This window comes from Eleutherodactylus coqui, chromosome 1 (assembly GCF_035609145.1).
Source record: "Eleutherodactylus coqui strain aEleCoq1 chromosome 1, aEleCoq1.hap1, whole genome shotgun sequence".
Taxonomy (NCBI): Eukaryota; Metazoa; Chordata; class Amphibia; order Anura; family Eleutherodactylidae; genus Eleutherodactylus; species Eleutherodactylus coqui.
Genome location: NC_089837.1, coordinates 400,762,650 through 400,774,662, shown reverse-complemented (window position 1 = coordinate 400,774,662; position 12,013 = coordinate 400,762,650). Strand labels below are relative to the sequence as shown.

At 43.3% G+C, this 12,013-nt stretch overlaps 1 protein-coding gene across 1 annotated transcript in view; it reads left to right on the top strand.

Annotated features, from left to right (window-relative positions):
• Positions 1 to 12,013, top strand: part of UBAC2 (UBA domain containing 2) — a 156,193-nt gene that overhangs the window by 122,641 nt on the left and 21,539 nt on the right. The window contains exon 8 of the mRNA XM_066580273.1: positions 5,182 to 5,427. Coding sequence (XP_066436370.1) covers positions 5,182 to 5,427 — 246 coding nt within the window. The remainder of the gene's footprint in view (positions 1 to 5,181; positions 5,428 to 12,013) is intronic.

The window sequence follows — 12,013 nt, the reverse complement described above, 5'->3', positions numbered from 1 at the left end:
TTTTCTGCTGCCATCTTCTGAGCGCAATAACTTTTTTAATTTTTTCGGTGACGTAGTTGTGCAAGGGCTCATTTTTTGTGTGACATCCTGTAGTTTACGTTGATACCATTTCGGAATACATACGACTTTTTGATAGCTTTTTATTGCATTTTCTGGGAGACAGGATGACTGAAAAAGCGCATTTCTGGCGTTCCTTTTTTTTTTCGGACTACGTTCCCCATGTGGGGTAAATAATGTGATACTTTGATAGATCTGACTTTTACAGACGCGGCGATACCAAATATGTATTTTTGTCTTATGATTTAGATTTTTTTAATTCTAGATATGGCAAAAGGGGCGTGATTTCAACTTTTATAACTTTTTTTTTTACTATTAATAAAACTTTATTGATCTTTTTTTTCTTTTTTTTTTAGCTCACGTGGGGGACCACGACTAGTGATGCTTTGATCGCTACTACAATTTGACAGGCACTTTGATGTGCTGAAATGCGTAGCTAAAATAAAGTATATTTGTGTCAATAAGACGCATACTCGTAGTCCTCTGCAGTGCGGGGTAATTCTCCACTACGGTAGTTTTTAAAGGAACAAATTTTGGATACATGTATTAAATAGAATCCTAGAATGGTAGAGTTGTAAAAGACCTCCAGGGTCATCGGGTCCAACCCCCTGCTCAGTGCAGGATTCACTAAATCATCCCAGACAGATATTTGTCCAGCTTCTGTTTGAAGACTTCCATTGAAGGAGAACCCTCCACCTCCCGTGGTAACCTGTTCCACTCATTGATCACCCTTACTGTCTAATGTCTCCTCCCTTTCAGTTTCATCCCATTGCTTCTAGTCTTCTCTTGTACAAATGAGAATAGGGCTGATCCCTCTACACTGTGACAGCCCTTCAGATATTTGTACACAGCTTCATTATTTGTAGAATAATTTAATGCTGTGGGGTAAAGGAGAAAAGCTATTTCTACACTGTTTATGTTACCTTTATTCTTCAGGTTATTACAATTATGACAACACCAAATTTGTAGAGCTTTTATATTTTATTACTATTGCACAATTTAACCCCTTTTTTTTCTGACAAAAATACTTTTTGTGTGGTGCCACATTCCAGGACCACAACATTTTAAATTTTCCATTGGCAGAGCTGCTCAGTGGATTGAGTGCCCCGATGTGGCAAACAGTTAATTGGCTGAGATTCCGGGCATCGGACCCCCGGCAATCTACTTTTGATGGCCTATCCCAAGGATACACCAAAAAGAGACATTATTTTCATTTCAGGAGAATTAGAATGCTAAGGTGGGTAGTCACATGACACCTGGGATCACAGGCAACCATGGTGTGGGACAACAAAATGAATCTGGACATAGGCTGACAGAATTTTGCCAGGACAACTCACTGTTCATAACAAACGCTCTCTTTCAACAACCTAAAAGACGGCTTTCTACATGGACTTCAGCAGATGGTCAACATCAAAATCAGATTTACTACATCCTTTGCAGCCAAAGGTGATGGACATCCATTCAGTCAGTGAAAACAAGAGCTAGAGCTGACTGTAGTTCAGATCACGAACTTCTTGTTTAGAATCAGACTAAAGAGAATAAGAAGGACACACAGATCAGTTAGATATGATCTCACTAATATTCCTAATAAATATGCAGTGGAGGTGAGGAATAGATTTAGGGGACTGGATTTAACAGATAGGGTCCCAGAAGAACTTTGGACAGAAGTTCGCAACAAAGAATGTGCCAAAGTAAAAGAAAACCAAGAAGGCAAGATGGTTGTCTGCTGAGACACTGGAAGTAGCCCAAGAAACAAGGACAGCAAAAGGAAACACTGATGGGCAGAGATATGCCCATTTAAATGCACAATTCCAGAGGTTGGCCAGAAGGGATAAGGAACTATTTCTAAACAAGCAATGCATGGAAGTGAAAGAAGACTATAGAATAGGAAGGACAAATGACCTCTTCCAGAAAATTGGAAACATAGGAGGTAAATTTCAGGCAAAAATGGGCATGATCAAAAACAAAGATGGCAAGGATCTAACAGAAGCGGAAGAGATCAAGAGAAGGTGGCAAGAATATACAGAAGATCTGTATAGGAAGGATAATAAGATCAAGGCTAGCCATGATTGTGCGTTGAGTGAATTAGAACCAGACATCCTGAGGAGTGAGGTTGAATGGGCCTTAAGAAGCATTGCTAATAACAAGGCAGCAGGAGATGACGGTATCACAGTTGAACTGTTTAGAATCTTGAAAGATGATGCTGTCAAGGTAATGCATGCCATATGCCAGCAAATATGGAAAACACAAGAATGGCCATCAGATTGAAAAAAATAAACTTATATCACCATACCAAAAAAGGGAAGCTCTAAAGAATGCTCTAACTATCACACAGTGGCCCTTATCTCACATGCCAGTAAAGTAATGCTCAAGATCCTGCAAAGTAGACTCCAGCTATTCGTGGAGCGAGAGTTGCCAGATGTACAAGCCGGGTTCAGAAAAGGCAGAGGAACTATAGACCAAATTGCCAATATCTGCTAGATTATGGAGGCAGGCAGGGAATTTCAGAAAATCATCTATTTCTGTTTTATTGATTATTCTAAAGCCTTTGACTGTGTGGATCATAATAAATTGTGTTAAGTTCTTGGTGGTATGGGGATACCAAGTCACCTTGTATGCCTCCTGAGGAATCTGTAAAACGACCAAGTAGCAACGGTAAGAACAGACCATGGAACAACAGATTGGTATAATTTTGGGAAAGGAGTACAGCAGGGTTGTTGTATACTCTCACCCTACCCATTCAACTTGTATGCAGAACACATTATGCAACGAGCGGGGCTTGATGAAGCCAAGGCTGGAGACAGTGACAAACTTCATATTTCTAGGTACAAAGATTACTGCAGCCAGGAAATCAGAAGACGTTTACTTCTTGGGAGGAGAGCAACGACCAATCTCAATAAAATAGTTAAGAGCAGAGACATCACACTGGCATAATGTGGTCAGTATAGTTAAAGGAATGGTATTCCCCATAGTAACCTATGAATGTGAGAGCTGGACCATAAGGAAGGCTGAGACAAGGAAAATAGATGCTTTTGAACTGTGGTGTTGGAGGAAAATGCTGAGAGTACCTTGGACCACAAAAATATCAAACCAGTCCATACTCCAGGAAATAAAGCCAGACTGCTCACTGGAGGGAATGATATTAAAGGCAAAACTGAAGTACTTTGGCCACCTAATGAGAAGGCAGGATACCTTGGAGAAGATGCTGATATTGGGCAAAAAGAACAGGGGCCGACCAAGGGCAAGATGGATGGATGATATCCTTCAGGTGACGGCCTGGACCTTGGTGGAGTTGGGGGTGGCAGTAGCCGACAGGAAGCTCTGGCGCAGGCTGGTCCACGAGGTCACGAAGAGTCGGAAGCGACTGAACGAATAAATAACAATCCCAAGGATAGGCTATCAATAGTTTACACTGGACAACCCCTTTTAGGAACATCTACAAGAATGCCGACTGTTTCTGGTTGATATTTAATGAGCAGCTTTTCTATTGTTTAAAGGGGTTGTCCGGCCACACAGGGTAAAAATTTTTATAATGCTGCTGCTTTCCTTTCAGTAAGGATAGTAACAGACAGCATACAGGGGCTCAAACCGGCCGGCAGATCAGCTGCAATGTCAGTTTCTTACCTTAGATTCTGATCTTCACTGCAGCTTTCAAAGATGGCGCCTCTGTGCTGCCTTCCCACAATGCTCTGCGCTCTCCCTCTTCTGTGTGCGCGCTCTCCATGGTAGTAAGAGACATGAAAAGGCAGGATTTCCCTCAGCTCACGTCCTAGCCCCGCCCATGACACGCCCACCTCTATTGAACTGATCTACAGTCTCTCCCCGCCCAGGCCCCGCCCCCTGCTGCATACTATAATTAGAGGGGTTGTGGCCAGGGGAGACTGCTTTACTCTCATGGTTCACGATAAAATCCTACCATGAGTGTAAATAGCAGCACAGTGTATAGTGAATGGAGAGGGGCAGGGGAGAGCCGAGAGAGAACTCTCCTGCAGCCCCCCACTGCAAAGCTACCTACTGCCCCCCCCACTCTGCTAAAGTAAAGTAAAACAAAACATTTCCCCACACACACATGCCCTCATAGTGCCCCTCCCACAGCGACCCCTCTCACAATGACCCCCCCCCTACTTCTGTCAGCCGGGTCCCTGCACACACATCACTGCACCCCCCCCCCCCCCTTGCACACATCCATCCATCCATCTCTCCCTCTCCACCCCCCCCCCCCCGTCCCCCGGGACTTCTGACAGCCGGGTCTCCAGACACCACTAGCACACACACACACACATCACTGCACCCCCCCCTGCACACATCCATCCATCCATCCATCTCTCCCTCTCCACCCCGCCCCCCCCCCACGAGAGCCCGCCCCTCCACTCATTCTTACCTTGGAGATGAAGAGCCAGCAACCACGCCTCCCCTGCAGGCAGAACTGAGCTTCCCAGCGGCTGAAGTTCTTCTGCACATGCGCAGAGCTGTGCTGGAGAAGCTTGTCCCCGTCGTCCCGACAAGAAGAGGACAAGAGACTTGTCGGAACCCATGGCAACCGAGGAGCAACACAGGGGGGGGGGGCAGCCCAAGAGGTAAGTGAATAACTTCTGTTTGCCTAATTTACAATGCACAATGTATATTACAAAGTGCATTGTATTGGGCAAACAGAAGTAATGAGACCTAATGTTTATGGCCAGACAACCCCTTTAACTTCTCTTTTGCGGTACTGCTCACTATTTACAATTTTCTTGTATGTCAATATGCTGATGTCTGTGAATGAATCTACTGTCTGCATTGACACAGTACGACTGTATAATTATGGAAATGTGATGTGTAGATATCAGTATTGCAACACTTATCTAAAATTATACATATTACAATCTGAAGTAGTTCATATTTACAAGAACACTGTATGCTTGAGGTTTCCATTGTTTCACAAAGAAGCTAAGAATGCCAGGATTACTCTTTAAAAAAAATCTTTTCTCTTGTTTTTCACAGTGATATAACTACATATTAATTTCCGATTTGCTTTTTTAGAGGTTTTTATATGAAACATGCATTTATAATATTTCAATATGGTTATAAATACTGGGCATAGAAATGAATGACTACATATCAATTTCTTTTCCGTTTTTACAGATTTCTGGATTGTTGTACAATAAGGATGTTTTTAATGTTCAACAAGTTCTATGTGTTCCAAATTGGATCGCTAAAGTTTTCTCCCGGACTGTGGAGCCTATATTCTCTTCTGTTGAGCCTGTCAGCGAGGCCCATGTTGGCATGGGTGCAACAGTGGACATCCAAAGGCAACAGAGAGTAGAGTTGCTAGATCAGCAGATAATGTTGTCACAGCTTTCTCAAGTAGGCAGGAGGCGCCAGAATCAGGTATGTTTCAATTTGGGAAATTAATTGTTTGACTAAAGTCAGGAACGCTATCTTTTCTCCTTAGGTCCAATGCACACGGGCGTATTTGCACTGCGGAATTCGGAGCTGGCGTCTGCCTCCGGATTCCGTAGCAAACATTGCCCATAAACATTCTATTAAAAATCGCTTTTTCCTGTCCACGAGCGGAAATCAATTGCGATTTTTTTCTGCTCGGAGATGGAATATCGCAGCATGTTTTATTGACACTGTGGATGGGACACGGAACCAGCTTTATCACCTAGCGATGGCGCAGCACAATCTGTACTGCGCATTTGCGCCGGCCGGCACATCCGCAGCACAGATAAGAAGACAGCAGATAGGTATGCAGGAGTCACCCGCCAGGCACAGGGCTGGATTCCGCTGCGGAATCCGACCTGGTCGTGTGCATTCGGCTTTAAGGAGAGCGCCTAGAAGGTACGTGAGTGAGGAGACTTATAAGGCCGTTCATGCTCCTTTGGATAATATGCAAATAAGGGAGATGGAACAATACCTCTGCAGTGCCACCTATTGGAAGGCAGCATTCCTGCAAGTCAGTGTTAGACTCTCTTTACAAGCCTTGTAACATTGACTGGGAATTGAAAATCAATAGAGATGAGCAAATGCGGGGGGGGGGGGAGTGAGAGAGATCTCTCTCTCCCCCCCACATTTGCTCGGACGAGTATGCAGTTACTCAAGAAAGCTCGAGTATCTGCCTTTTTACCGAGCGTGCTCGCTCATCTCTAAAAGCCAAGCCAGAATCCATACACAGACAGCTGTTACAGGGTGTTTGTCTTTTATTTGCATATTACCCAGAGGAGCATGATTGCGTTTGCTGTGACCCCTATAGCTACACCAATGGATTCCGGCATATATAACGATATATGTAGCACATGGAACTTGTTCAATTGTAATAGATGCTACAGATCAAACGTGGTTTTAACATGTTTCACCAATAGAAGCTGCATTGCAAAAGCACAATAAAATGCACATTTTTGGCTGTGCAATACACTACTATCATGTGCATGTATAATTATAAAATTGTTTGGCGCATATCCTAAGTTATTCCCTAGCCACAGGATTTCAGTGAGGCTGATGAAAATTGCTAAGTGCTTGTACCTCGGCTATGTGTGGCAGTCTCACTGAGAGTGAATGGAGCGGCATTGTGCGTGTGCGTCCACCACTCCGTTCACTATCCTCCTCACTGCGTGGGGATTGTACTGTAATCACACAGCGAGGAGGAGGGGTGTGGGACGCGGGCCCATGTTCTCGGGATCAGTGGAGGTCTCAGCTGTAAGACCCTCACTGATCATAAAGTTATCCCCTATCCTGTAGCTTTAGATGTTGGGATAACCCCATTAATATAACTGTTACATCCATGGTCAGCTTTACTCAAGACACACCATAGTACGGCCTATAACAGACACATTATCGAATTCTTCGTGGAAAGACTTCAGCAACTTTACCACTGACCTAATGAGAGCCATTTGCATGAAGCAGCAGATGGTATGAGCGGTCGCGGCACTTAATTCTCTTACGGATGTGATTACTGTGTGTGATTTTAGCAGGAAGCAGTGAAGTACTTCCTCAGTGCTGATAAACCACAAATATTATTTTATAAGCTCTCAAAACACACAACAAAACTCTGATTTTGTGCTCTCAGCTGATTCAAGGCCAAAATGGCTATTTTATTTCTTGTTAATGCTATTGATTGCTGAAGCTTAATAAAAGGTTTGTCACATTTCAGAGATACACAAGTTTAGGCCGAATGCCCAAGGATGGATTATCGCTGCAGAAATCGCGTCCAGACACCCACCGCGAATTCCACAGCAATGTCTGTCCATAGACATGCTGTGTTAAATGATTCTCCCCTGCCCACGAGCAGAAATCAACTGCGATTTTCCACTCGTACGGGAGAATCGCAGCATGTTCTATTTTGTGCAGGAAAATCGCACGGACGGCTTCCATTGCAGTTACCGCCCAGCCCCGGCATGTCATGCTCTGCACTGCGCATGCTCGCCGGACGAGACAGTCGCGGCAAATCCGGAGAGGTGAGTATGAGGTGTCTGGGGGGCGCTGGGCCAGATTCCGCTGCGATATTTTGCAGGCGGCATCCGTCTGGCCGTGGGCATTAGGCCTTAAAGTTTTATAAAAATCCTAACCACTATTCTGTTCATAACCAAAGCTTGCGGTCCACTTTTTTTTGGATGCCAAGAACCATGTGCGATCTTACTGTACCTTGAATTATCACTGCTTTGTGCATACTCACATGTCATACATCACGGCACATAATACGTGACTGCAGTGGCCACAGAGAAAAGAAAAGTCCACGGCAACTGTTTTTGTTTTTTATATTAGAATTGGGCCTAATTGCTCCTTACCGGATCTGCCGAACTGGTGAGAACCAGTGTTTGGGACCCCCTCAGTCCACTGAAGTGCAGGCAGCCGGAGGCCCCCTGAACATAAGAAGACCACGGGGCCTAGAGCCAAAGCTCCATTTGTACTATAGTTAATCCGGTAGCAGTACTATTTAATGTACTATATAACACATTGAAAATGAACGGGAAAAAAAGGAATGCACCATTGATTTTTGGGTTTTGTTTTTACGGTGTTTTGGTGCAGTGTAATTGACATGTTAACTTTATACTGAGTGTCAGTACAATTATGACGATACAAAATTTATTAATTTTTTAATGTACTATTACTTTTAAAAATGTGTTTGTTGTTTTTTTTTGTTTGTTTTTTATTCACTTGACATATTGTGAAACCTATAACATTTTTATTTTTCCGTCGATTGGGCTGTGTGAGGGCTTGTTTTTTTGAATTTAGTGGGAGTTACGCCTGCAACAACAAACTTGGGCCGTTGTGCTATGGTCAGCGTGATGTGCTTCATGCGCTTTACCGGCACAACTGACACTATGGGCTCAGCTGATTGGCAGGTATACAAGCCTGATGAACATCATTTTTTATGAACTATCCTGAGGACAAGCCACTAATAGAAAAAAGAGATTTTTCCGAGTTATTGATTTTATATTGTTTGGAGCTCCCCATGCCCAAAAGTATATAAAATCAATATACTCACCGTGGCACTAGACCACAGTTTGAATGGTCAGACACCGTGGCATCTGACAGATGACATCACCCAGCCAGGAGGCCTGGTGACATCCTGTAAACTTGTCATGTGGTCTACTAATTTAGAAGCCCCAAGGCAGGTTATGGGACGTCACTGTTGATGCCCCTATCTGGCTTCCTATTGGCTGCAGTGATCACGAGGGTAAAAAACCTGTGACTGCTTGAGCGCAGACAAGTGGTGATGGGGGAGCAGCGTGCAGCTGGAGGTGAGTATTTTGTTTTAGTTTTTTATATTATGTTAGAAGGGGGTCAATGGGGTGCTGGAGTGCAGGCTCCCCCTGGATGGCTGCTACGATATGGTGTCAGCTTTAACAGTGGAAACTAAACAGCTAATGGCAGCAACCAGGGTGATAACAATCACTGCCACTGCAGGCGGGTGCCAGCTATCAGATACAGCCAGCACCCACTGGATATGGAGTGCGATGAGCTCCAGAGCCAGCTCCATACTCTACCTGTGATCGCCCACCATATATTTTTGGTGGGTGGTCTTTAAGGGTGAATGACCATGGACAGATTTGCACCGCGTTTTTCCAGCGGAAATCAGCGCATGCATTCTGCAGTGGCAAGGTTCTTTTGAAGCTAATAGCTTTCTGCCTGCCAGCGCACACATGCGGATTTCTCCCTGCAGTTTCTGCAGCAGGATGGCTCCATTGATATCAAGAAATGGAGACTATGGAAAAACGCGATCACTTGCTGGCACGTTTTTGTTTTGAATCGCGGAAATCTGGGGGCATATTCCACATCGCCCATGGGCATGAGCCCTAAGAGGTTAAACTATGCATCGCAGATCAGTTTTACTTGTGGATTTCTTCTGTAGCATGTGGATGGGATTTTTAAAAAATCTTATCCACTTTACTTATACTATTACCTTTTTTGCAGGATCTGCTAAGATATATCAGCCCAATGAAGGCCAAAAACAGAGTCTTTTGGCCTGTGTTGGGTAACAGAGCTCTACCGATGTATATGTATGCTGGGAGCTTTCCTGGCGTACATGCTAAGCAGATGTCACAGAAGATGGTATGAATAAGCCGTTCCATTTGTAAAAAAGAGAATTCTCTCAGTTCTGCCGGGTCTCCATGATGACTAATATGTTCCTTATTTAGAAGTTTTAGCTTCTCTGCTGCTTTCTATATATCTATGTATAATTCAGTTTTTTTCTCTACACTTCACATGGGGTGCACTTCTATTTTGTCACTGTGTGTCACTTTTTGTAAATTTTGTCTGTGATATATCTTTATATCTCTTACCTTTGCACTGCTTTGATGGTATATATCCTTTTTAAAAAAAACAGCTTTATGTCTCTGGACTTGTGGTACAGTAGATTAACACTGTTGTCATGTAATGCTGGGGTTCCTGGTTTGAGTCCCACTAGGTATGTTATATATATAATTTTTTTTTTCCTTTTACTATGTAATTATGTAATGCATTTTTGGAAGGGGTTTATGTATGGTAATAGAACTTTGGTCTTGTTGATATTTCTATCTATACCCCCGCTCGTTAAATGTCTACTTCACTCTTGACATAGACAGATGAGAACCGATCTCAAGATTATATTGCAGCCCTATAGGAACATGTCTAAGTAGGAACCCTTGTTCATGAATTTGTTTTCTATAGAAGAATCCTTGGAAGGGGACACAATTGAACCCCCACTTCTGTCTTATAATTTAGAAATATCTGCCCCACTTCCTGTAAGGGCGAGACGAACAATTAAACAGTTCTCATGTGTGAGGTTGCTGGCTGCAAAACTGCACTGCGGAGGTAAAACACCTGCTAATGGTAATCACACTCCTAACACACTAAAAAAGCAACCTGGTATACCTGAAACTATACCCCAGAGGAAGCCATCTTTTGGGGGGAACACGATGTTGGGGTGCATCTAGGTCTGTGCTTTATAGGGTATACGTATGTTCATTTATTATGTGACTGCTATTAATGTATTGTGATATGATGCTGGTTATTAGAGATGAGCGAACGTACTCGGATAGGCACTACTCGTCCGAGTAATGTGCCTTATCCGAGTACCGCTGTGTTCGTGCTCAAAGATTCGGGACGCTCCGCTGCTGACAGGTGAGTCGGAGCGGGGAGCGGGGCAGAGCGGCCGGGAGAGAAGGAGAGAAAGATCTCCCCTCCGTTCCTCCCCGCTCTCCCCTGCAGCTCCCCGCTCCGCAGCGCGTCCCGAATCTTTGAGCACGAACACAGCGGTACTCGGATAAGGCACATTACTCGGACGAGTAGTGCCTATCCGAGTACGTTCGCTCATCTCTACTGGTTATACATTGTAACACGCATATGGGACATCAACCATTATACTAATGCATATTTGACTGATGTACTGTTTTGTGTGAGGGCTGCACTTTCTTGTTAAACTTATACATTTTAAATAGTAATATTTTAATATGGTTGGTTAAGAAAGATTTTTTAAATATATTCCTTATCTGTGTATTGAGACTATCTTTTTGGGGTTGATATAACTATATACACAGCTGTATATCTATGTATGCCCACTGTATTTCGGAGTACACCGTAATATATGCTGTACAACACATGGGATAGAAACCTCTGTATGTTATAACTCGTGGCTTTCTTTAAGAACAGACATTTAGCAAAAATTAATTATTAATCTGAGAATCACCAAAAATGATGACTTTTTGATATCTGAATTTTCTATGAGAAATTCATTTAGTCATTATTAGTGTACCAGTTAGACAGGAAACCATACAGTCACCACATATTGCTTCTTGCTATATGGATATAGCATTCCTTCCACTCTAACTTTCTGTATACCTCCATTTCTTTATTCTCATATAGTCCAGCCTTCACTGATGAGTTCTGTACCCTCTGTTGCTGATTGTGTCATGCACCTTGTGATTTGATATATTTGCTCACATCAGAGCAGAATACAATCTGTAAACCCTCCATCTGCAACCCAACTACTCAGTATGCAGAACTCTCCACAACTAATGTCAGGTCAAGCAGAAGAGTATGGCTGGACAAACCCTCTTAAGAGTATCGGCTTCCCCAACCATTTGGTACTGGATGCAATAATCTGTGCATTGAATAGTAAGATGTACTAGCTGCATACAATAAGAATAATTTGGCATAGTGTCTGATAAAACCAGCAACCCTTTATTGAAGCATATTTTTAAAAGCCATTATCCATAATAGTTAATGAAATTCTGTGATTAAGGAATAGCAGTTCCTGAAAAGCGTCTGTTTGCCTCCACTTAACATTATGGATGTGGGGCTTTAAAGTTCTACTTAAATTAAAGATTGTTCCTGTTATCAGAAGCTGTGTTGGATTTCCATCTTTACTTTAAAGGGTATTCTGGGCTTTTACTATTGAAGACCTATCCTCAGGATAGATTATCAATAGTTGATTGCCAGGGGTCCACCATCAGTTGATCGACCGGCCCACTGTCAGTGCAGCAGGGCCAGACGT